The 27,028-nt window shown below is 40.5% G+C and overlaps 1 protein-coding gene across 3 annotated transcripts in view; it reads right to left on the bottom strand.

The window, feature by feature from the left end:
* The window catches only part of SLC9A7 (solute carrier family 9 member A7), a 75,330-nt gene that overhangs the window by 32,554 nt on the left and 15,748 nt on the right, over window positions 1-27,028 (bottom strand). For all 3 annotated transcript variants that reach the window (XM_059493548.1, XM_059493550.1, XM_059493547.1), the window contains exons 2-10: window positions 9,774-9,973; window positions 8,423-8,500; window positions 7,677-7,753; window positions 6,932-7,044; window positions 5,545-5,650; window positions 5,121-5,267; window positions 1,768-1,868; window positions 1,329-1,417; window positions 1,102-1,215 (exon numbers count right to left, since the gene is read on the bottom strand). In XM_059493548.1, the coding sequence (XP_059349531.1) occupies window positions 1,102-1,215; window positions 1,329-1,417; window positions 1,768-1,868; window positions 5,121-5,267; window positions 5,545-5,650; window positions 6,932-7,044; window positions 7,677-7,753; window positions 8,423-8,500; window positions 9,774-9,973 (1,025 nt within the window). The remainder of the gene's footprint in view (window positions 1-1,101; window positions 1,216-1,328; window positions 1,418-1,767; window positions 1,869-5,120; window positions 5,268-5,544; window positions 5,651-6,931; window positions 7,045-7,676; window positions 7,754-8,422; window positions 8,501-9,773; window positions 9,974-27,028) is intronic.

Raw genomic sequence — 27,028 nt, 5'->3', positions numbered from 1 at the left:
CTGAAAACAAACCCAGGGCAGACAGCACAACTTGAGAGAAGATGGAAGGCCACAGTAAGCTTGAAAAGTTGCATTCTTTAGTATACCAAGTGTAACTATTCTGTTCATATATTTATCCAATATCTGCAGGGCTCTGGAGCATTTCTTAGGTCAGAAAAGTGAACGTGAGGCAACACAGGAGAAAATTTATCATTGTTCCAGAAAAATGTAAATGGCCAAAGGAAAATAAATACAAATGTGGTAAATCCTGAGGAGTAACACAGAAAACAGTAGAAAGAAGAGAAAATAAGTACATCTCATACATGGCCATCCTTATATGTCCTTTCACAGGGTTTTACCTCCATTGCTATCAGCCCTACTCCTACAGCAAGCAGAGGGAAATGAAGACTGGTTCCCATTTCTTCATGCACACTTATAATTCTGCTGAATTTTCGAGCAGCCAGGAATGTAGTGAGGAGAGAGTTACACAATCCATTTAAACAGGGGCAAGATGCAGAGCTTACATGAGTGTGACTATTAGAACGTGTTCAGTTCTGGGGAGTTTGAGAGTCAGGTGCCAAGTGAACCAGACACAATGGCAGAACCTTTAATTGTGTACCTTTCATGTAATGGTCTGCACCCCAGTTGAGTTCCTTTCTCCTCCCATCACCTGAGATGCTGATCTCCGGGGAATTGCTCTAAGATTATCTATTCACCCACATTCCTTTTTATGCACTTGAAGTTTGCCCCTTACCTTCTCAAGGGGCCACTGGAAGTGAAGAATTAATCCTTTTTTAGGTCTCCAAAGTTCAAATACAAGAACAACACAAGCAGTGTTGGTTATGAATAGCCAAAGCACCCAGTAAAACATATTCGGTTTTTTATCTAGTGAAATTATATGGCTTCTAACATTCAGGTACAGAGCCAACAACTATATGGCACAGAGGCTTAGGGCTTTGATGTAAGGTGTAACCAAAGAGTTTTCTCCAAATTATTGCACCTGCCAGACATTAGGAACACTTAGACCAGCCACCATTCTCTGTTTGGTAAAGCCAACAGACATCACAAGTTTTTGGGCACATAAGAAAACAGAGAAACCTCACACAATGTGAAAAAGGATACAAAAGCTCCAATAATGAAAACTGGGCTGAATATGTGCTTCTGGAAAGTAAACAGTGCCAAGCCCATATAAGAAAATATGAAGTTCTCAGCCAGGAAGTGCAACACCTCAAAGAGCTAGAGAGAAAACCATCACATGTTAAAAGGCAAGTAAAAAAGATGCTGTAAAAACAAAAGTACTTGGATTACTACAGCAATGCACTGGTAAGAAAGGTAAAAGACATCCTTGCCTGCTTAGTGCGACTTCTTGATTCGACTGACAAGTTATTGTATGTATAATGTGCCTGGGTAATTCCACAGAAGAGGACAGCCACCACACCTGTGAACAGAACCACATGTGAAAATCAGCCTGTTTACTGCCAGCTCACAACACTTTCACTTCACAGCTCCATTTAATTCATACATCATTCTTAACCTTGAGATTTATGACTCTTCTTGTCTTGACTCTTATGATTCAAGTGAGTGAGATACCAGGTTAGGGACATGGTGTCTGAACCAAATCATTGCCTTTGCTACACAGTGAGCTGCAGCTTCAACACTGAACAGAAGGCAAAAAAACCCAACAACCCAAATTTAGGCACAAACATATTTCTCATTGAAAAGCTTTAGTGAGAAAGAGGATAAATGGCTGCTGAGATGGACTTCTGCGCTTAAATCCAAGCAACTCACCGGTAAATCCACAGGCTTCTGCAAGCAAGAAAGTGCTCCAGGACATCAAGAAGAAGAGAGCCGTTTCCAGCAGGGGGAAGCAGTGCAACTTGGTAAACTTTGTCACGTTAAGTCACTTGTTAAGGGATCAAAAGGAAATCCTTTGGCTTCTCTGTTCCCAGTGCTTCTGAAAAACACTTTTATGTACTAACAGCCCATGCTTGCTGGAAAACAAAACGCTTTTGATGCTGAAAAATGCAAATTCCACAAGGCAAACTTCAGACTCAACTTGGAACAATCAGTTTTGGTTATTTTTGTTGCATATCCATAGCATAAAGTGTGGCTCCACCTCTTAGAAGCAATATTATCTTATTCCATGGTTCCCTTTGAAGTGCTAGCAAGGAAGGGATATAGACCTGCTGTTCCTTTTAGACTGTATGTGCCTTGGCTTTCCAGGGGATTGGTGGGGTATGATGTTTTGTTCACCCTGCCAACCTCAATTATGAGTCCCACTCCCACCTCCAAATAAAGCATAAAATGCTTTGAATTTACAGAGCATTGAATTTACAGAGCTGTTCTTGACTACAGCAACCCTAAGATCAACAAGAATTTTTCTTCTCAGATTTGTTAATAAGTCTTTTCCAGCAAGCGTGGCTACTTCAGTACTTTTAGGGCAAAACAATTGCTGCCTACAAAATGTATTTCCTCTCCTTGTGCTGATGTGTTTTAGAGAAAAGGCCAACTCAGAGCAGCTCAGTCTTTCAAAGGAAAGGAAAAACAAGTCCATCTTGCAGCAGAGAGCAAAACCTGAGGAGCATCAAAGCACACCCTGAATTAACAATTCATACAGCTACTGAAAAAGCAGAACAGACTTCAGTAGTGTTAAATTTAGCTCTTCACACACTACAAAAAACCACTTCACCTATTTATAGAACCTTTTTGGTGTTGTTTTTTCTCCTGAGCACTACTCTGGCAGCAGGTACATGCTGAACACACTGTATCTGAGGTGCAAACAGCTATGCACAGCTCATATGAAGGCAATCAGTGCCAACTCTCCACTCACACCCACTTCTTGCTGACATTCTCTGCTGACTTGGACTAGGGCAAACATATACTCCAGACACACCTTCAGCCATGACCTTGCTTTGTCAGAAGTTTGCTCTCAAACAAAGCCCAGAGCATCATTATAAAACACCAATTAATCTCCATGTTGGCATTACACCAAATGTAAAACACAGCATACTTTTTAAACAGATGTTAATTCTGCACAGAAACCACCTCTAAAACTTCTGAGCTCAGCTGAATTCCTCCCCACCACTTCCCCCAAACAGAGCTATTTTGTAAGATCATGCTTCTGAAGCAGCAACATCCACCAAAACAAAAATTGGAACCCATTTCTCCACAGAGTACTCAGATAATCCCAGTGCCTGGCTCAAGGGACATTCATGGATGCCTAGGGAAACTGGACAGCCACAGTCACTCCATGGGAGAGGAAGAGGTTGAACCTTGTTCCCCTGAAGTTAGGCCTTGTCAGAACCAGTTCCTTATTTCCAGTCTTTTCTGGCAGTTATGTGACTCAAACTGTTTAACTTGCTGTTATCGTCAGTAACCACACCAAAATATTTCATTAAATCTGAAATTAAAACCTGTGCTCATCATTTTGGAGGAATCTCAAGGTGAGAGAAAGCCAAGAAAAGAAAAATATTTTATTATTTCATATGATTGATCAAATTGAAATGTTACCTGAAATGAAATTATTCTTTATTTTTCTTAATTATTTTCTTCATTTGTTAGACATGGCCTTGTATTCCACATCTTTTCAAGCAGTCAGATGCTGCAATTTAGTAAAAATATAGAATGTGGTACTGTAACTTAACTATTAAAAAAAAAAAAACAGAGACAACTTTCTGAAAGCCAGAATAATTCCTTGTATATTATCTGCATAATTTGGAAACTGAGCATTCTATCTATTCTCAAAGGACAGTGCATGACTCCCTTACTCAGAGAGGTACGGGTATAGGTACTTCACGCTATAAAAATATTAAATTAATACTTAATTTATGGGTTTTAATCAGCTATGAATAGTAAGATGAATTTTTTTTTTTGCTTATACATCATTACATGACATTAAGGATGTTTCCAACAGAAAATAGTTGGATAATTAAACAACTAAGAAAAAGAACAACTAAAAACTGAAACAGAACAAAAATAAAAATATCCCCACCACATATACAAAATGCCACCACAGAGGCTTTGTTCTGAACAGCCTCACATCACCTTCCTGAACACAACCATTAAGAAAAGCAAGGATTGGCTGCTGCTTCAGGAGCATAATTTTACAAACTGGATCTGGATGCATTTCAGCCAAAACCCACAACAACTGCATTTGAGCAGTGAGAGCTATGCATGGCTGGTAGCCTAAGAGCCAGAGGAGGAATCGTGCTTCTGGGTCACATAGATTGCAGATCAGACTGGGAACTGAGACTGAACATTAAAGCATCAACAGCACATCTTCCCCATTGTACTGAGAGGGTTTCCATCATGCAGACGTGTCAGGAAAATCTGCACACTGTATACAGTTCAGACAGTACTGCTTCAGAGTCACTGGTTCATGATAATTGTGCAGAACATCACATTTTACCCCTTTCAGGTCAGTGTTCAGAAGCCTGGGCACATCAGATCAGCCTGGGACATGCACAGATATGGCTATACTAGTCTGTCAGAAAGCAGAAACTTCATTTTGCTCCTGAAGAAGCATCATAACTCCTGGAGAAGGTCAGGCTGGAGGTCTACTGCCTGAGCCTAAAACAAGACCCACACAGATTGCTTGCTAAGCACCTCTGAGATCTAAACAAATAACAGCAACAAGCATCAAGAGAACAGAATAGATTATGCAAGGCACATCATGTTATTGAGTTAAACTCTCAGAGATAAAATCTTATCCAAGATGTATGACATCAGATTTCTGGCAAAAAGTTTAAACACAGGACTCAAAGAATGCTGTGGGGGTCAGAAATAGCTGATAGATTTTGCTGAAGGCAGAATCAAATACCATTTATCATAGGAGATGTCTTTCAAGACTAATAATAAACACTAGGTTTTATAACTCCATAAAAAGAAACCAGACATTATTAGCTTTGGTTTACTGCAGCAACATCACTAAAACTTCTACAATGCCTCAGTTTTATTGGAAAGGGTTGATTTCTGTGGGTACCTGTAATGTCTTTCTATAGAAAAGAAGTCAAATGAATACTGATCACGTCTTCACACTCAGAATTAAACAAGCTAGAGTCAATTCTGCTATAATGGGAAACAGGAAAGCCCTGATAATATCCACATGTGCCATCTCAGCTGGAATACCAAATATGAAAAAGGATATCAGAGCTGTCACAACCCCTGTCACGGCTCCCATCATGAAAGAACCACTGAATATTCCCAGGAAAACACCAACAGACTTGAAAAATGCTGCAGCATCAAAAGCATGGGTGTTTTCACCTGTTGGCTGGTAGGCAACTATAGATCTAGAAAGAGAGAACACAATGGCAGTTTAGAAGTGGCATCAGGAAAGATTTTTTTCTGTAACAGCTCTACCTGAGACAGTCCCATGCTGAAGGCATGTGTGTCATTCTGGCCTGTGTATGCCTTAGGGGCCTCGGAAAATGTTTGCAATGGCTATCAATCCAGTAAAAGGCAATCCATTTAAGCTTAAAATAATGTTTCTCAGAAAAAGCATTTATTTTAGACAAATGCCAAAAGCAATTTAGTGTTTTCAGGGCAGAAATTCCCATAGTTACTTACGAGGATAATACAATGGCAACAGCATCATTCAACACGCTCTCTCCAAACAGAAGGGCATAGAGATCCACATCAGCATGCAGCTCATTAAATATTGCCAGCACGGTAACTACAGACAGAGAAGAGGAGAACAACACTGCAATGACTGCATCAGCTGTGGAACAGACTTTCCAGCTTGAGAAAGAAAACCCAGGATCAAAATTAAAATGGGAAACCATAGTCATGTTTACCTACAAGTAAGTAATTCCTCTATCAGTTTTAGGACAGCTCCATTAAGAGGTGGCTCTTTTGTCCTCCCACCTGCACAGTGTTCATTGCAAGGCTCCCATGATCAAGGGGCATGGGGCAGACAAAGCCTTTCTACAAAAGCCCTGAAATTATTTTAGAATATATTCCATATAAAGCAGTAAGCTAAATGTTGCACAGCTCTTCCTGCTTTTAAAAGCTGTATAGATTGTTGACACAGGTTTATTATTTCAGCCATTGTAAAATAGCACAAATGATCCTAAGTGTTCCTCTAAGTATCCATTATGCCACAGGTGTGAATTTCCACATAATTTTAAAAGGACAAGAGTGCTAAATATTTATAATCATTCTTTCAAGAAAATTCCAAGATGAAAGACCATGATCTTGAAGTTGTTCCCATGTACATACTTCAAAAATCACATGATGATTTTTTGCATAATTTTTATGCAACCACCAGCTGTTCAGAGCTCAGCTCAATCACAGGAGTTACTTCCCATTTTCACACTAATCACCACTAAGCACCTCAAATAAACTGCTTTAAATGTCAGGCTGCATATTCAGCACTCCCCACCCTGGCCCCTGACCTTTGCAAGCCCTAAAAAATGATCTGTCAAGTGAAGACTTCAATGTGAGCCTGCTTGACTCTGAAGGATGTCTGCATTATTTGGGGAAAAGCTGAAATTATGTGGCCAGAAAAGCATTCTTCTGCCTTAACGTATAAAACATGAAGTTTACTTGAAAGAGGAACAGAAAATCCCCACCTAAAGAAGCTAAAAGTTTCAAACACTGCTCTTAAACTACCCAGCCCCAAGCAATGTAGCTAAAGAAGGAAGCCCTGCTATCCAGAAAAAGGAATAATTTCACCTATTTGCCATCCTAAACTTGACGCACACTTAACAAAAAACATTTAAGCATTTGAACAGGAGAGTTAGAATTTTCTCCAAATATACCATAGTGTCATGCCAGTTCAGTCACAAATCAGCAGAGAACAGCTCTCAAAATGCTCAGAATTTCATGTATTTCAGAGAAGAGGTTCAGAGATATTAATATGAGATAACTGAAAATAGAGTCCTGTTAATATGCAGCTGAAAATCCTAACAATTAGGTTATTTTGGAAGGTTATTAAAAATGTTCATCAAGGTACCTGGATCAGTGGCAGATATTATGGCTCCAAACAGGAGGCAGTCTGTATAATAGAATTTATCAGACAGCTGACCCACCAACTTCATCAGCTTCACAACCCCATACATGAGATTCCTGAAGAGAGAGAAGATGAAACATTCCAAGTCAAACAATCTGGTGGATTTCAGGCAGACCAAGGGAAAGCACAAGCAACAATATTTCAGACATGCTTATTTATGCTACAGCTCAGTGTAGCAGAAAGCTCTCCAAGTGAACTTTCCTCTTTTCCCTATGATGCAATTCAAGCAATATATGATCTAGAAGACATCATATAAAACCAATAAGTAAAGTCTGAAATCTTCACACAATTAGCACAGAGTCTACATGTTTCTTCCATTTCCCACCAAGTTTTCTCTGCTCAACATTTCCCTCAGTATTATTTCTCCCAACACAATACATAGGCCAAAACTCTGAGGTAAGAACAATCTATAATAATAGATTACTTCTCTAGTGAAATTCTTTGAGACACAAGTCAAGATCACCAATATAATTCAGGATTTCTATTATTCAGAATATCCATATACAAGACACAGTAATATGAGCAGGATAAGAGATTGTAGGCAAGCAAACCAATGTGACCAGCTAGCTTAAATTAAATGTGTTTGTATATACATACATAAAATATACATATGCAGGCAAAGATAGAGAGTGTGCTTTATCAGCTTAAGCTTTAGTGTAGAGAGAAACTGATATCAGAGTTCACTTACCCAATAATGAAACAAGACACTGCTGTTCCTAAAAAGGCATAAGCCAAAATGGACCCCAAATTCCTGAAAAAGTGTCTCTGCACAAGAAAAAGAGGTTTATATACTTACTTTAGCAAAGCTATATTGCCCATTCAGAACCATGTAGCACACTGCTTCACTTGTATCAATACACAGAAGCACACTTCTATTTCAGAGAAACATTTCAATTACTGCTAAGTAAATTCAATTTAACTTCAATAAATTGAATAAACCAGATCTGTGCCATGCATTAGACTCTACATGTAGCTTACTGACAGAAGGCAAATTGACAGAAACCTGCACCAATTCATGGTGTCCTCAAGCAAGATCAGAATCTGAACCCTTCTGCCATTAAGGATCTGGCACATCTCCTCTGGGATTCATGGTTAGGTCAGCCTCTCAGCATAATTTACTGCATTTTGGACATTTGAGAAGGACCAAAACAATTCATAACAGAACTTCATTTACTTTAAATGAAACTGACATCAATGTCTGGCTAAGTTCAAAGGAAAACAAATCAGCAAAATTAAGTAAGGTTTAATATATTTATACTCAAAAATACATGTATTTTCTCTTAAAACAATATGACCTAACCATCTCTGGAGGAAATTAGATTTTTTTCTTACTGTAAGTAAATGCCTGAAAGGAGACTACAATCCTGAACAAATCAGCAATCTCTCAGTAAAAAAAAAAAAGGATCTCTTCTCCTCAGAAGTTATTGCACTTACTTTCTTCAGGCTATAACCAGCATGAAAAATAATAGGAGGCAATAGAATGTTGAAGAAAACTTCTGGGTCAAATGTAACCTAAAAAATAAAATAATTTCAATTAGAAACGGACATATACAAATTGTTAGGTCTTTTTCCTCATTAATTTGCTGACAACCACTATTTTTGGTTGATGAAATAGATAAGCTGAGCCTCTAAAACATTGGCCAGCTCTATTTGTACATGGCAGCAAAAAGCTGCAGCTCCTGTTGGTAAATAGCATCTAGAAAGAACAGGTATTACATTGGTTACTCGTGATCTGGCAGCAGTCCCAAACACATTCCCCCATTTTAAAATAAAAATTTCTAGCAGAAATGATGCTAGAGAAGATTTCTCCTGTTGTGATACCTGATATTGGTATAGCTGCAGATGAAATCCTATTTTAGCTTACTTTTTTGTGCAAATTTAGCCAATGAATAATTATTGTAAGCCAATCAAATCAGATACAAGACCAGTTTTCAGAAATTTGGATCAAATTTCCATGTATTTCAGTAGGAGTTTTAGATATCCATGAAGGACTACACTACACTAAGAACAAAAAACAACAGTTAAAATGCAATCAGAAGACCTTCACAATTATGGGACTAACTAGACTCTCTTCACCTGCTGCCTGAGCACTACAGCTGTGCCCTCCCAGGGTAGGACTCATTCCAGATAATTGGAGATACCTACAGCAGACAGATACACATAGGCAGCTAAGCTCTCTCCATACTCTGCAGAAAGAAGTACCTTTAGATCACAATCCTACGCTTCAAAGTCTAGCTTTGATACACACAAAAGGTGATTAATTCCTGACACTGAATAAAAAGGCAAAGAAGACAGCTGAAAAACTGCTGATAGGTGAATTTTACTTCCAACACCAGACTGCCTCATTTGGTCGTTTATAGGGTGGAAGCAGTAACCATTTCCTGACAATAAATGGATTTTAAAACCCTAGGGAAAAAAGACCAAAACAACAAGGAACAATCACTTCTCATTAAGAAATTATAATTTTCCTTACTTTCCATTTATACAAGGCAGCACAAGGCTTTTATTTTTGGTTCAGCTGGTCTCTGTAAATTCTACATATGTTAGAAACATACATTAAGTCTTCCAACCAAGGCCTTTAGGAAAGGACCACATACATGTAACAGAGCACAGTTTCTCCAGCAGTGATATAATATAGAAGGTGCTTTTGAATTTAGCATTAAAGTGCTGTAACTATCAGGAATACTGACACTTGACACTGCCTGAGGTGCAAACAGGACGGAGGAGGGAGGGAAGCATCGATGAAGGAGGAACTTAGCTAGCATGTGAACTGGTACAGCCCCACCTTTCTCAGCATGTCATTTTGCTCCACGTTGTGGATCTTGCCAGGGCTAATTTCCCCTTTGAGCGTGTACTCGAAGAACTTGCCGCTGACGTTGACCAGCAGGGTGGTGAAGGGCCTGTCCTCCTGGGAGCAGCTGAAGGGTTTGTCATGGCCACTCGTGGAGGGGGTCCCGTACCTCAGGATCACCCCAACGATCAGTCCTGGAAGAGAGGTAAAAATCCATGAGGCTGATTTGATACTCCTGCACTATAACAAGTTTCAAACATCATCCAAGGGATAGTGCATGAACTTTACAACCATATGGGCATCAAAAACACGTTGAAGTCAATTCTTACTATCAGTTTTCTGCAGGGGAAGAGAGGCCCTGAGCACATCAAAACTACCAGTGAATCTCAAGTATCTGGTACCTGACTGAAGTGACAAACAGCTCCATTTCAGTTTTTGTCTTCCTCACCCTCATTCACCCCTTGAAAGTGTAAACCCCCAGTCACATGAGAGGCTGAACATTAGGACACATCAAATACATCTCACCTGCCTTAGGACAGAACGAAGCAAACACTATTGCCAGAAAACAGTGACTGCTGGAAACACATGACCGTAACTGATCTGGAATGGTGATGTTTGCCACATTATTTGATGGCTGCAGCAAGAACACAGTTTTTAGTCTTATAATTCTAGGCAAGTAAACAATGTCTGTTGCACAATCTTCTGTGTACTCCGCAAACTTTAAAACTAAGACATGACCTGCACAAAGAAGCCACCATATGTCATTTGCAAGCATTTTCCACATTTCCTATAAACAAAAATAAAATAAGGTGTAAATGATCAATCATAAGAGATCCGGGATTCAGAAATATAGGACAAATCACTTTGGCAGCAGAGAAAATCCAACCAGAAAATCCTATCAATAACAAATCTTCAGACTCAATGACAAAAATAATTCCTAACTTAATGCCAGGGGGCTGGAGAAGCACCAAGTTCTAACTGAGCACCATTCCTGTTACAATGTACTAAGAAAAGAGCATCCGCAGAGAAAACAAATAAGAACAAAGTGGTTTTGGTCTGGTAAGTAAACAAATTGATACCTACTTACTAAAAGCTCCCTGTTGCCTTAAGATCATCTGCAATTTAATTCTTATTCCAGACAACTGCAAGATGAAGATAGATGTTTGGTGCTTTTGTTGATGAGTCAATAGTCAGCATTGGGTTTGCTCCCTGTGACCCTCCCTCTGCACCCATAGCTTCCCCAGAGAATAAATGAAGCTGACAGGTAGTAACCAAAAATTAAATTAGGTAAAACAAACAAAATCTACCACACATAACAAAAACCCCAAACAGACTTATTGTTATGACATAGTGCAAAGAGTGACCAAGCTGTGCCCCCAAAAAGCCAACCAAAGGAGCACACCTCATTCTCCTGAAGTCCATACTAACAAAACTGTTCTAATGCACAAAGACACAGCAGGCAGCAGCTGTGACACTAGTGGGAGGCTCATCTCCAGCCTTCCTTCTCTAAGAACAGAGCAGCAACATGATCAGTCCAAAGGAACTGGAATATTAAGAGACATTTTACTTAGAAAAGGGAAGTACATACTCAGAGAGAACACAGGAAGAGATCTCCTAAACAAGATAAATCTGCTTACTGAAATTTCAAGGCTAATAATTTAAATACACAGATTTAGAGCAGCATCTCCTAACACCGCCAGAGCATTTTGCAGCTATGTATGATGGATGAGGCAGAAATACAGCTCTGCACAAAGTGAGTTTACAGCCAGTCACCTCCAAGCCACTTTCACTACACCAGTTATGGCTACAGACCCCTTCACCAACCCAGCCAGGCAAGCAGCCTAAGATTTCTGCTGCTCTCACCCTACTCACAGCTGGGAAGGGCTGCACTCCCAGAAGACTTCAGGAAGACCGACTGTGGTAAAAATCAATCTAACCAGCATCAGCCAGAAATCCTGCAGTAAATCAGACTGCAAAAAGAAAACTGTACAGATGAGCTTATACATAGCTGTGGCATAAAGCCAATTCAATATTGCTACTCAGCTGAGAATAGAGAGAGGGACACTTCTTAGAGTGGCTTCTTAGGGTCAGAGACTGCCCTTACTGAGTGCATTGCAAAAGCAGATGGGAAACCCCATTACTATTGCATTAGGAAGAGAAACCTGAGAGCAGGAGGTGATTGCACTATATAACTATAACCCACATAGCTATAACCCACTTGTACATTCTCCTCCATAATGAGATATACCAGTCACATGACAATTATATTCATAACTGGTACTTCTCATTTGAAGTGAAACATTCTATCCCATATCCTCACTCTCCCACGGCCCAGCAGCACAGATACAGGGAATTTTCATTCACCTCCTATTGATAGAACAGCAAAATGGATGAGTTTTTTATGCTGAGCACCATGCACTTTAGGAACACGTGGTCTCTGCTGTCAGGGTGCTGTCTTGCAGCAGGATGCACCTGGACCTTTGCTGAGGCAAAAGGCTGTCAGAAGCAGCCAAGTGGGTAAAGCCACCCACAGCTCAGTCATTAAAGGAAACACATATGAAAACAAAAGGGGCCCTAGGAAGACACACAAATTCCACAGCCAGCTTCATCAGCACAATACTAGACATTTGTTAGCTCAAAAGATGAATTAGAAGAACGGAAAGCTCCCTGACTTTACAAAGATACAGGCATACTGCCATATACATAATGTTGTCCCAAACCAACAGGTTTTCAATATTGAAGTGAAACATTAAAGCACATATTTGACAAAAGTCATTAGTTCTTTTCCTAAAAATATTTGAAGTCTTCACAGAAAACTATTTGGAAGAATTTTCTGTTTTCCAATGAACATTGCATCTTTTACATACTAAAAAGTTGCTGGACTTGTTATGTGATTTCTACATCACATCTCACTTGATAATACAACATTAACAAAGTTCAGAGAGTTCAATCAGCTCCCCAAGATCACAAAAAATTAAAACCCCAAATGTTTTTCAGGCAGAAGAAACTGCCTGATTTATAGCCTCAGGAAGGATGCCCTCCTAAGCTGCCTGCCATTAGGTGTTATACAGAGACCAGGGCATCCTCCATAATTCTCTCTGGATGCTTGATTTCAACCATTCCTGAAACATCAGAGTTTTGCAACTGAAGGACAAAAGTGGAATAGAGAGATAACCAGAATTTTTCAATGGACAAGCCTAGAATAAATCTTACTGTTAACATAAGCATAAATTCAGTATAGCTCTGTTGTTTATTTGGAAGCAAGGAATGGCTGCTGGAAGCTAGGAACAGATAAAGAAGAATCAGTATATTAACTCTGTCACTCCTACCCGAGGGGTTACTGCTGAAGAGCTTATGGAGAACCTGGAATAAAAGCAAATATTTTTCTGACTGCTTAAGAACAGTCTACCTCTTCTAAAAGAGAACCTCCAGGCCAAATAAATCCAGCACTGCCTTTTATTGCAAGACTGCAACAAGACAGAAAAAGCTATAAATGGGTACAAATACTTCAAAAATTGAGAAGGGCCTTATTTTCAAAGTTTTGGGTTGTGGTAGCTATTGCAAGGGTAAGTTGACTTCATTGCTCAAAGACTCTTATGAAGGATTATCTCAAAAACTGATACCTAATAACTTGTATGCATGACTTACATTCTCACATTTAATAGAGAGCATTTGTGCCAGCATCTTGCCTATACAATGCTGATCATGCAGGCTGTACACAAAGAAAATATTCCTAAAAGTGAAGCATTAAATCCTGGGAATATTTTGTCCCTTCTGAAATAAATCACTATTGATAATGAAAAATATTAGATTTCAGACATAGTCATAGAATCATTTAGGTTGGAAAACACCTAAGATCCCAGAGCCCAACTGTTAACCTGGCACTGTCAAGTCCACCACTAAACCACACCTACACAACTTTTAAACACCTCCAGGACGGTTACTCATCCAGCTTCCTGGGTAATTCCAATATTTGACTGCCCTGTCAGTGAAAAAATAATCCTAATATCCAATCTAAACCTCCTTTGATGCAAATGGATTGGTGAGCACCAATCTAACAATAGACCATTTAAAATGTCATTTTTACTTTTGGTTTTGTTTGGGTACAGAAGTCACTGAAGTGAGAACATGAATTCAGAAAGACACACACAACCACGAGTGCCTTTATCTGGTAAGAGCTGTGGTCTGTGTGATTTCCAGCCCAGTTCTCTGCTGAAGCTGCCCTGAGGTTCCAGGGAGAGCCAGCTGGCACTGACTGCAGGAACCAGGGGCATTCACACTCCACACAGTTTAATCAGTGAATTCAACTTGATCTGACAATCAGTGGAGTGGATCAATCCCTGAGCTCAAACCTGTTTAGATACAGTTTCTTTCACACACTTCTGGTAGAGAGCCAGGTGCTGAACACGAGGGTCCTTCCCCTCCAGCCTCCAAACTGAGGGAGACTTGGTACAGATTTTACTGCTGGGGAGACAGAGAGGGACAGAATCTTCTGGAAAGCACACAGTGATTAAGACTAAAGGCGACAAACTTGTTGCAAGGTAGGTGAAAAAAATTAGGCAAGGCTTGTTTTTTAAAACAATGATGTGGCTAAGCACCAGAACAGGCTGTCACAAAGGCTGCATCATCTCCTTCCTTGCCTATAGCCAAATCTCCCTTGAGTAAGGCCATGAGCAACCCAAGCTGAGGGGGTCTGCTGTGAGCAAAGGGCTGGACAAGATTACCTCCTAAGGTCTTTCCCATGAACATTTGGACCCCTCAGACAGACACCTCATACTGCAAACATTTCTTCTAAATCACCTTAATTGCTTTCTGGATCTGGTCTGGGGGCTATCTTGCTTTGGAGCTGGGTTTTTATTTTGCTTAAATGACAGGCTGATCTCCTAACTCAGTAGGTCAGTGCAAAAGAAATAGCAACAAGCCTCCTCATAAAAGCCAAAGAGATCCAGCAGGATATGAGGGGGCTGCATTTACTGCCTCAGTCCACCCTCACTTGCCACCTGCCTTGGGCCTCAACTGAGCCTATCAAAAGCAGCCAAAAGAGTAACCAGGAGATATCCAGCGAATTCCACATAAATACAGGAAAACAGGTACTGTGATACACAACATAAAGCACTTGTTACTAGTACTTCTCTTGGGATTTTTTTTATTTTTTTTTTAATACAATAGTTGTATCTTTTGGAAGTGACACTACAGCAAACCACTGACAGGTTTGTTGTGAAGCTGGGCAACACTGTCAGTGGTGAGAGGCAGTCCTGGCTTGGCAGAGTTTGTCATCCCTTAGTGCAGCCCACACAGAGGCAGAATAGCACATTTGTGTACCTGGACACCTGGACACCAGTTTCTTCAGTGACAGAGAATAAAATACTGTTAGCTTTTGAAAATACACACAAAGAATATGGGAGGTGGGGGGGGGGAGGATTTCTTATGTTTAAAAGTCTAGATTTTTCTTCCCTACATCCAAACTGGACTTTCTACCAGCTTGAGGGCAAAGAAACAAAGCTGAAAAAAATTTGGCAAGAAGGGTGAAAGAATGTCCTGTATGTATTTTCAAGGTGAAAGACTAATAATAATACACAGTGTTTATCACATAGATCATTTTTCTTCTGGATGTTTGCATGCATCAAGACATTACACTTGCAAAGTTTTACTTTAAATAGCCTAAACACCAACAAATAAAGTATTTTTCCTATCACAGTGTCATCCTTTGAACATCAAATTTCACAGTGATTTTTGACAAAGTTTCAACACTTGTACAAAATAATTCAAGCATTTTTTTGATCCAGAACTGAGCCAGTAACACTGTATAATAAAAAAAAAAATCAGATCAGATGTTACATACCATCTCCAGAAGCACTAGCAACTCACTCTCTATACCTGTATTTGCTTGCCATTGACTGCACTACCCTGCACAGGAAGGCAGAGGAACACCACCATACAAGCCCTTGAAGAAGGGCTAAACCAGTGTCTGCAGAGCCCCAGGCCTCTGACAGCATCTGCATTTTCCATATACTCAGCACTGGTGAGGCCACACTTTGAGTGCTGTGTCAAGCTGTGGGCACCTCACTTCAAGAAGAGCATTGAGGGGCTGGAGCAAGGCCGGAGAAGGCAGTGGAGCTGGTGAAGGGTCTGGAGCACAAATCCTGTGAGGAGCAGCTGAGGGAGCTGGGATTGCTAACCTGGAAGAAAGGAGGCTCAGGGGGGACTTTATCACTCCCTGGAACCCCCTGAAAGGAGGCTGTAGCCAGGCGGGTCGGCCTCTTCTCCCGGGCAACCAGCAACAGGACAAGAGGAAATGGCCTAAAGCTGCACCAGGAAAGGTTGAAGCTGGATATTAGGAGGAATTTCTTCACAGAAGGGCTGATTAGACATTGGAACAGACTGCCCAGGGAGTTGGGGGAGGCACCATCCCTGGAGGTGTTTAAGAAACAGCTGCAGGTGCCACCCAGTGCCATGGTCCATTGATAGGGTAGCATTTGGTCCTAAATTGGATTTGACCTCAGAGGTCTTTCCCAACCCAATTGTGATTCTGTGATTCTGTCTTGCACTCAGCATGGCTAATCATCAACTACTTTCTCAGTGATGCAATGTTGCCTGTGTGGCACTCACCAGCTGGTCACACCGCTGCAGAAGATGCAAGCTTTGAAAAATGGGAAGCAGTTTATGTTCAGCAGTGTGAGCAATTATTAAATCCTCACTACATTTCAATTTAAAAAAAAATTAAACCCAGCCTTTTTCAACAGGAAAGGAAGGCAGAGGATGCTAATTCTTGAAGTCTAGAAGAAATTTTGAGGATATCCAAACTCTAAAATTCTGAATAACAAGTTCAAGGTCATGCTTTGTCATTGCCTCAGGGCTATTTTAGATAAGGAAGTTAAAAGACAATAAACAAGCGGGTAGTTCTTCCTCCTTGTAGGCAGACATTGCACTATGCTATCAAGGGCATCTTTGTAATAAGCATTTGATTCACATTTAAAATAAGCCAAACTAAGCATAGTTTTGAATTTAAATAAACAGATTACACAAAAATTTATTGGCACACTGTGCAGAACCAAATATCAAATTAACTTGCTGGCATTGTGCTGCCAGACATATGTGCACTGTGCACTTGTGCCTCCTCACAAGCCTTTGGTTCCAAAAACTCACAGGAGTGTAGGGATCTAGTTCTTTTTCATTTTGTGTTATGTTGTGTGATTTACATACTTACAGGTATAGCAAAATGGCTAAAAAAAATTATGAACTACAGGGGCAGGCAGGTATTCTTTATTCTGTAATGCACATTCTTACTGATGGTGAGGTTAAAGAACAGGTTCAAAGTAGAAGAAGACTGATTTAAAACACAAGTATCAAGAGATTTAAAAAGAAAATTGCTTTGGAATTTCAAAAGTTAGTTTCTGAACAACTATTAAGTTTCACATACAGCTTTACATGTGCACAGGAGAGCTATAGCCCCAAAATAATTAGTTTGTTCCAAATAATTGGGAGGGATGAGTAGACCCTATTAGCAAGAGGGCAGCCACAGAAAGATGACAATAAATATGTGGCAAAATGACAGCCAGTAAGAAAAAAATGCTAGTTTTATTCTCCCTTAGAATCTAAAATTCAGAAAAGACCAAAAAATGTTTAGAAGCATTTAAAAAAAACCCTAAACCCACAAAATGCACACAGCAGCAACCCGACAGCATCTGTCAAACTGCCTGAACTGACAGGCAGCCCTGGAAGGAGCTGCTGTCCTGTGCTAATCACCTGTGGCCTCTGGTCCAGGCATGGGACTGTGAGTGAAGGCTCCTGAGCCAGCCGTAGCCATGGCTCAGTGAAGGACCTTGGACAAGCCACAGAAGCCAATTTAAAGAGAATCTCAACTTAGAAATAAAATACCACAGTTATAAAGGGCACAGGCAATTGTCAGAGATTACAGTCTGCATCTGCTTTCAACTCAGGCGTTTTCAAGTTTAGTTACTGCATAATCATTGTTTCATGCAACACAGATTAAAGCATTTAAAGCATTTTCTGTTAAATACTTCATAAATAACAACTTAAAAGCGCCTTTATACTTCTCAAAATTCAAGTTTCCCTCCTTTTTTATAAAATCCAAATAGTGAAAGCCATACATGTACCAATACCACATACATTCCTAGAGGTGTGAGCAGCAATGGGCCATCACAAAAGCACCAACCTCTGCCTCACTGTGTCTCCCTTTCCTCCCTTCACACAGGAGTGACTCCCTAACAGAGTGCCAACTGCAACTGGTCCCAGTCCCCTGCAGCAGCAGCAGCAGAGCTGAAGCATTTCTTTCAATGCAGACTTCTAAGCCAGATGAGTAAAACCCCAAACACCAAGATTCTTTCCCCCAGGCACATCAGTGACCATGCTGGCAGGCACCAAGAAGAGCAGCAGGACCAGCAGCAGTTTTTATTATGTATAACAGAAAGCTTTCTATTTAATCCTTGTGTTCAGTGACTGCTTTTTCTTCCATTTGCATGTTAGAACACTCAGCATATCTCAAATAGGAGGCCACAAGTTCATCACAGTCTGAAAAATAATACTGTCAAGTCTTTTATTACAAAAAGATTTACAGTAATAGCACCTGGCTCAGGCACTAGCAAGAAATGAGCTTTCCAGTTAAAAAACAAAAAAAAAAAAGAAAAAAAAAAAAGAAAAGCCCCAGAAAATAATTATCCCCCCTCCTAAAGCTTCAGCAGAAGGAGTTATTAATCTGTCATTGCAAGGAGTCAGGCTTCAATCTGTAACCCAATTGAAACTCATTAAGCAGCAACAATCTCTTTCCTGACACTGTCATTTAATTTTGAAGATTTGACTGAAGGCGAGCAGGAGGGGGGAAGGGGCAGGAACTGCATCCTTCTTGGTACAGTTTTGGGTTCAGAGATCCCACAATAGCTACAAGGAGTGTAGATAGGTCTGGATTTTTACTAGGAACATTTTGACATTGCCTCCTCAGGCCTTTGCTCATTTGTAGAAGGTAACTGATGTGTGTGGAGGCTTTCATCCTAAAAACCATTTCTGGGAACTTCTGATTAGGACAGGACCCAAAACAAAGTCTTAGGAGGACAAGGACAAGAAGAAATTTGAGCAAGGTGAATGAAATAAAATGTGTACCAGAAAAGTTCTCCTTGAGACAACTGAAAACATTCCAGTACTTCTCTTCCCAAAGATCTTTTTCACCAAGCCCTTTCCAGTTACTAACAACACCACCTTCTACATGGAGAGGGGACAAAGGTTTCAAGTTGACTGAATTTTCAAGAAAAATATTTTTTGCTGAGGCAAGCCCCATGTTCTGTAGCTGTGGGCAGAAAAGCAACCATCTCTCAGTGGAGATAAAATGGTTTGTGGCTTACAGAGAAATGTACTGACCCAGAAGACAGAAATAGCAGTAAGATGACGACTCTGGCTTTCTGTGATCATTATGTCTGACCATAGAAGCCTTGTTATTACAGCATCCAAACACACACAGTCCAACAGAAGATCTACCCTATCTCATAGAAGCAACCTGCCCCTTACAGATATGTCCCAAAGCAGACCAAGAAGCCACATGTTTCCTGTTTCTCCTTTCTGGGTGACTGCTGGGAGCACAGGCACTTCAGTGACCATGGCCTTCTCACAGCCACACCACAACTGTCAATCCCACTGGACAGCTGCTCTAACATCCATCCCACTATATCTGCTTTGAACTGAAAAAAGCTGGCAAATGCTCTTCTAGGACCTTATGGACAGTGTCCAGAGGAGCAAAGGAATCTATTATTACTTCTTTTCATATGTAGCTCATAATTGAAGCACTTTTTTAGTACCAACTGCAGAAGTCAGCAAATTACTTTTGCCACAACCTGCAGTGCACAAACAGTTTCACAGCACTTCTGCCTTCCTGACTGATTCCCATGAGCTGGAGAAGAAGAAAGAATGCACTTTGAGCTGTAACCAAAAAAGCCATCCAAAAGCTCAGCCTGCTTACAAAAAGCACATTGTCCAGAGGTCCCACAGCTGCAGCTCCCAACCTCCTACACAGCTCATTACCACTCTTCTTTCCTCCTAAATTGGCACAAGCTTTACCTTTTTCCAGCTGAGCTCACCCTGCAGTTCCTAGCCACTGACTTCTAGCTCTGCTCCCACTACACACTGATGCCTCCTTGCCTGCTCCCCACAGACCTCAGGTGCTGCTGCAGCCTGGCATTTCTGCCATCCCTTCAATCTTTTTCAGTCCCAGTGGTACCAACAAGGTGCCTGAGCAATCACATCCATTTCATCTCCTCTCTGCATGCCACCTCAGCTCTAACCCCAGCACGTCTCATTGGTGGCACACAAGTGGATGGGAACCTATGATTTCATGTTTCCTCCTAAGCAAAAGGTGTCAGATGAGGGCTAATAAAATCAGATTTACCAGAGATGAAGAGCAGCCAATTGCTGCTACGTGGAATAATTTGACCCATGACATCCAGGGCAGGCTTTTGGTGCAAGACTCTGTGGCAGGACAGAAAAAGGTAAGGAGTAAAACTCCCTTCCAAAGGCTGATCCCACCTACATAAGCAGAACCATCATGTACCCCATGAGCTTCCTGTCAAACAACCCATTTAAAGTGTGTAAACCATACTTTTTATTTATGCTGTCTTTTGGCCATTCATTCCTCTCCCCTGCATATTTTCTTGAACAATCTCAAGAACACACAAATTCTCAGAAATTCTGTTGTTAAGACAGCAGGTTTTCCCACACAGTTAACACAACAGCTTTCAGCCCTACAGTAAAATTGTGGGTTTGGACATTTGCAAAGCAATCACTATAAAGCAATTCTTGCATCCCAAGGTAGAGGAGTACCCTCTCAGGAAAATACCAAGCCAGAAGAAGAATCCTCATTTCACTTTTTTCACACCACAGCACTTTCAGGGTTGTTTTAGTTAAGCATCACCAGAATACCCTCCAAAATTCCCTAACATTTTTCTCATGACATGATTTATATGAATTCAAAAATATCCATTTTCATCAATAAAACTGTGTCTAACCAGTTCAGTTGAAAAATTGCTTAAGTCAACTTGCTCTTTAGATAATTAACTGCACGTGGTATCTATAAAAACCTGTGAATTTAATAAAACCCCAGGATTTTATACATTTGCCACCAGAAGTATGAACAACTTCCCCTTGACATAAAACTAGAGGATGGGATGGACCCACAGCCATGCTCACAATGATGGACAGAGAGCAGCAGGCCATGAAACCAAGACTGCTGCTCACCATGCACATCCTTTACCCTTTTTGTGTACATGAGTTTAAAGAGCCTGCCACATCACTGCTCAGATGCAACCTGCGCAGCCTTTTCTTTCCACTTTTCCGTTTAGATTTTTCAAGTCAAATACAGTACCAGCTAATTCTGGCTTCTATTCAATTTCACTTCTCCAAAGACTAAGAAAGATGCAGGACAAAGTAATGCAAGTGCCAATGACAGCAACATGTAATATTTTATAATGCATTTTGTCCAGCTTGCAACAGCCATCCCAAACCACAGAAAAAGCACCTCATTTAATAGCAATGTGCCTGCTAGGGCCCTGGTATCAGATAAGTAGTTGAAACTAACAGAAAAAAAAAAAACAAAAACCCCCAAAGAACAATGGTATGTATGGATAAAAGGTTACTCCACCCTGCCCTAAGTGCTGAGACAATATATATCCATCAACACTGCTCATGGAGAGAGCTACCTCGGGGAGCATGCAACTGGATTTTTGTTTTTAAAAATTATGTGCTAGTACTGCTGCTTTTGGACTGCATGGTTAAGAGACAGATGACTAATTAGGTACTTGGAGAAACTCCTCTTGAAACTTTAAAAAGTACTTATTCCAAGATTTTCTACCACGTGAATTTGCTGGTTAAACGGCAGGGTACGGCATCATTAATATCCTCACAGCACAAAAGTTTGACCAGTAGCTAACACAAAGACCTCAGATTTACTCCATTGGAGGTAAAGTATCTAGGGCAGCTCATTGCTACTCCTATTTTGCCTGCACCAAGCTCTGGTTTGGTACCAGCCCTCTGTATACCTTGACATTTAGGGAAAACACTAGAACTGGTGAATGGCACTTGCCCAGAGCCAGCAGGAAACACAGCTCTCATCTCTTCCTCTTCCAAACATTAAAACAAAGAGAAACCAGCCCAGGATTTCCCATATCTCCCACTGCTGCTCAAAGCACCAAGTCAGAAACAAATAACTTTTCCTTTCAATCCTCTGCTTGAGGCTTCCAGTCCAACACAGCATTTTCAGCACAACATGGTACTTTTTACACCTCAGAAGAAACATTTTAATGTCTCAAAGTATTAGAGTTGAGTTCATATACACCTGATAGGCAGAAACTGAATGTCTTCTGTGCAATTCATGTTAAAAAAGCTACAGATGTGCTTTAAATGAAGTTCATTTTTTTCAGACACAAAGTCCCTGGTGCACTTGAAGAGAGTTCTGATTTAATGATTTGCCTTTTAAAAGCCATTAGCAGTTTGCAGCAGCTCCCACACATTTATCTTCCATGCTGTTCATCACAATGGGTGGGGAAAAAAGAAGAGTACACAGCTGCAAACAAAACAAATTAAATTGTTGAAGAGTTAGGACTGACTTAAGTCTGACAAACAAATCTAAAAGTTCAAGCTCAGATTCACAGTTTAAAGACCTACTAGGACGAAACATTGCAACTTGAAACTGTCATAACTACAGAGAAAAAGAAATGACCAAAAATTTGCTCAAGCCTCCAGGGAAAAAAGAAAAAAAAAATGAAAAATTGCTTTTTTTTCCTTAGATGTCAGCTGAATGTTACTTGCTAAAACCACTTTTGAGTCCTAAAAAAAGCCACTTCCTGGATTTAAAGACTGAAATGTTTTGGAAGAGTTTTAGAAAACTCCCAAATCACATAATAGAGCTTTTCAATTTCAGCTACACAGCTTCTTACACAAAACTAATTCAAAATGTGGTCACCTATAGCATGGATTGCCTTGGTGAAATACACCTATTTATTGACAAATACTTTTAAATTTATGCATTACTTTCTCATGGCTAAGGGTTTGCAGAATGGAGGAAGTCGGATTCTTCACTTAGACTGTCCAAAAACTGGGGGAGGCAGTGGTTTCAAAGACAGCCTCCAACTCAAGCTAGCAAATTTGGAGTGCACAATGAAAAGGTTGAACACTTTCCACTATGACAAGTCCAACTTGTAGGATTTTAGCATTAGCAATCCTAAAAATTGACTCCTGTGTATATAAAGATAAAAACAGAGTTCAAATCAGAAGTTTGGAATGAAAGTTTATTCAGACTATATTTCTCTAAGATTCACCATGGCTTTTTCTAGAGACAAACACAGAAATTTGTCTTTATGGAGCAGGCTCAGCTGCTTTTCCCTAGCACATCAGCAGACTTTCTAGCACATCTGCTGCTTTCACTGTTGCCGTTCCACTGGCAGATATGAGTTGCCCTTCTCATTCATCTCCTCTGTTCCCTGTGGAAAATCCAGGTCCCAGTGAACCATTCAGCAACAAGTGGACAACCAGAACATGCAGGCTGCAGCACCACCTGGACACTCCTAATACTTATTTATAGTCTTAAAAAAGCAGCTTGAGCCTTGCCACAGTCCCCACTGACCAGGGGCAAACCCAAGGTCCTGATGTGCTATACAAAGTATTCATTCTGCAAACTCCTTAAAAGCTTCATACAACAGGAGCATGGAGGCATAAAATTGATGGCTGCTCTACCATCAGACATTGTGTTGCAAGCACACCTCTATCTTTAAAGAGTCTGGTAAGAACTCTGACAAAAGTAAAAGGTGTTTTTTAAAAGAACTGCTCTCACCCTGAGGTTGCAGAGTATGAGGCTTATTAAATATTAAGGCCAGACAAATTGCAGAGATGTCAACAAGACTCAAGACTTTGCAATCCAATACTGACAGGCTGAGCAGTCACTGTGGTAACCTCATCTAATATTGCTGGAGATTTTGCAAAAGGCATAATTACATAAAAAGTAATTTGATGTTTTTTCCAGACAAGGAGTAGAAAATATTTCTGTCAGAACAACAGTTCCAGTTTCTGAGGAAATATCTCATAAAAGCAAGGCAAGTTCTATCAAATAAAATTTGTATAATCATATCTTGCTAGACTTAAGCCCTATCCTCATTGATGCCTGTGCTTTAAAATAAATTTACTGTAAAAGAGTAAACTTGAGACCTCCATAAAAGATTTTTAAGGAGGATTTAAAAAAAAAAAAGTCAAGACTTCTTAAATAAAAAACAAACAAAAAAGTGGCAATAGTAAGAACAGCTATTTTAGCTGTTAAAAGAATCACTTACTACACTAGGAAGAAAAAAATACAAATAAAGGTATGAATATTTCCAAAGAGGATTCCATAACAATTGTGCCATTAGTTATGAAATATTAGAAACAGTTATATTTAGCTGTACTTTTAGCTAGGCTTCCACACTCGGATCAGAACTACAGCCCTGATTCACAGGACACCAGAAGACCCACAGATGCTGGGGCAGGGAGGGCACTGTGACATGGCTCAGAGAGCAAGGAAAAGGGCTGGGTGATGGCAAACTGACAACAAAGCAAAGACAAAAACACTTCCCAAGAAACAAAGTGCAAAGAAGCTGTAACCAAAACTGCATGGAGCTGCCTCCCCTGGCTTTTCTTTTCCCTCCGTCACTGGTCACTGGTGTCATTGCTTCATCTTAACTCCAACACCATGTTTCTGTGCAGAACACAATTTTCTAAAGCAAACTGAAATGTTCCACTCTGCACAAGCAGCACAATAAACTTAATTTCAGTTTGCTCTAGAAAATTGCTCTCCACTCCCAGAAATCAGCAGGCAGAATATGAGAACGCTGTGCTGTGTTAGAGAGCTCAAAAACAAAACCCAACCTCATTCCAACACATGCCTTGGATTTACTCTAAGATTAGCCTTGCCACACCTCACAGAAGGTTGCTGAGCCCTAGGATCATGTCCAGTTTGTTGAAATTTGTTCAGGATATCAGCAGGGTGGGTCTCTTCCAAGAGTGACAAAGCCTTACAGCAAAGCCATGCTGTCTGCTGAGTTAGATTCCAGGTTTGAGCCTCTAAGAGCTACCAGGTGATGCCAACAACCACAGACTCTTTTTACCAGGGGCATGACCTGGCATTCTTGAACAAATAAGTATTTATGGGTTTGGTTGAGAAGAGCAGTGGGCTTTCCAAGTTTCACTGATACACAAGACCATATGTGGGAGCATAAGAAAAGAAAATTCCAGTTGCAGGCATCAGGAAGGAGCAGCTGAAAGCTGCAGTGAATGCTTTAGGTTTATGTTCCTTGCCACAGCTCCTCACCTGCAAGATGAAGCCATAGCACTGCTCTGCAAATGCATCTCAGGGTTTGATGATCATGGGAACCTCAGGAGTAGACATCACATTCACAACAAAGCACAGAATCACAGAATTTCTAGGTTGGAAGAGACCTTTAAGATCAACGAGTCCAACCCATGTTCTGACACCTCAACTAGATCATGGCACCAAGTGCCATATCCAGTCTTTGTTTAAACACATTGAGGGATGGTGACTCCACCACCTCCCTGGGTAGATGATTCCAGTATTTGACCACTCTTTCTGTGAAAAACTTCCTCCTTAATTCCAGCCTGTATCTCCCTTAGCACAGCTTGAGACTGTGTCCTCTTGTTCTGTCTGAATAGAATAGAAGGAAGGAAGAAAACTTTACAGAAACACGTTCCATGATAATAGCCTGATACACCACATGGAAGTTCTCTGCTAGAAGCTAACGGAGGTACCATGAGTGAAGTAGGCCTTTCAAGCCAGCTGCTGGAGGTGATTTGCTATTTTGGATACACTATCTCCAACAGCAGGAAACACAGCTGCTGGACCCTCACTGCTGCTGGAAACACAATATCCTTCAGTCTAAGATAAAGAACTAGTTGCACTAGTGCAGCCAAAGCACAGTGGAACAAACACAATGGTGCATTTCCTTAGAATGGGCAGAGGCAGTGCACAGATGGATCTGGTACACTTTCTGAGTATGAATATGACAGTCATCATTTTTGCAGTATCCAGACACCTGGTGAAATATCCTAGGAGTCCACATGAACATGGGGTGTAGTAATATTGGACATTGTTATTCAATTTTCTGTGCCAGAAGTAGCATGGAAGCTGGTTCACACAAACATACTGTACAGTCCTTCAGTGTGACCTGTCAAAATCTTCAAGTAGGAACATGAAAAAATTTTCTCAGTGACATGGCTATAGTAATACAAATCCAGCCTGACAGCTAACAGCTGGGCAACTGATGTCTACAGAAGTGCAAATATTCAATTAGCAACATCTCTGAGCAATAATCACAGGTGTCCTGATGTCAGGAAATGCAGTCACACCATTACCTGTCAAACCAGGGAACACACATACATCAGCAGAGAAGTGCAAAAAAGCACACCACTGTGTGCTCAAGTCTAGCACTAGCAAAGATCCTAAAGATGGCAAAATAATTTGATTTAAAAGCTAAAGAAAGCAGTGTTCAAAATATGCCCCTAAGTGGCTTCTATAGCACTGTGTCTTCATCAAGGGAAAACCTTTCCCCATTGTTGCTGCCTTGCCCTCTCTCTCCATCTCTCTGAAATAGCTGCTATTTCCAAGCTCTTCGTTTGCTGTTTAAAGGCCTTCATGCAAGAGTTGTCAGTAGCAAATTACCAGTAGCAAAACACTGTCCAGAGAAAATTGTCTTCAAAAAGCACCACTAACATTCATCACTTCAGTAGCTCTATCAAAGTCTGGCTATACTTGCTTGTTGACTCAAACAGAAGGGATTCTATAGTGAAATCTCAAAGGCAAGAAAACCTTCTTCAGACCAGAATATTAACACTGTTTGCAATAAATGACACTCACTGAAATGCTGTATTTTTATTTCATATTTTTGGTTTGTGCAGTTGCTAAACCAGCTACTGCCAATGGAATCAGAAGCCCCAGGCGGTCAAGACATGTCTGTACCAGACACCCTACTCACACATACCCTCCAAAACACTTACAAAACAATTTCAATGTAATTCTCTATTTTAAATTACATTGTACTAGCTTCCCATGTTTTATCTATTTGAAGTGTCGGTTTTAGTTGAACCGGGCTGTCAACATGAGATATTCCTAAACTGCTCCACTAATGGAGCACTGGGAAGTGCTGTTTGCCACCTGAAGGTACAGCAGCTGCCCAGTGGTCATTTACTCCTGATTAACGTCTTTTGCAGGA

Source organism: Ammospiza nelsoni, chromosome 2 (genome assembly GCF_027579445.1).
Source record: "Ammospiza nelsoni isolate bAmmNel1 chromosome 2, bAmmNel1.pri, whole genome shotgun sequence".
Taxonomy (NCBI): domain Eukaryota; kingdom Metazoa; phylum Chordata; class Aves; order Passeriformes; family Passerellidae; genus Ammospiza; species Ammospiza nelsoni.
The sequence above is the reverse complement of the archived record's forward strand: the minus strand, read 5'-3'. Positions and strand labels throughout refer to the sequence as shown.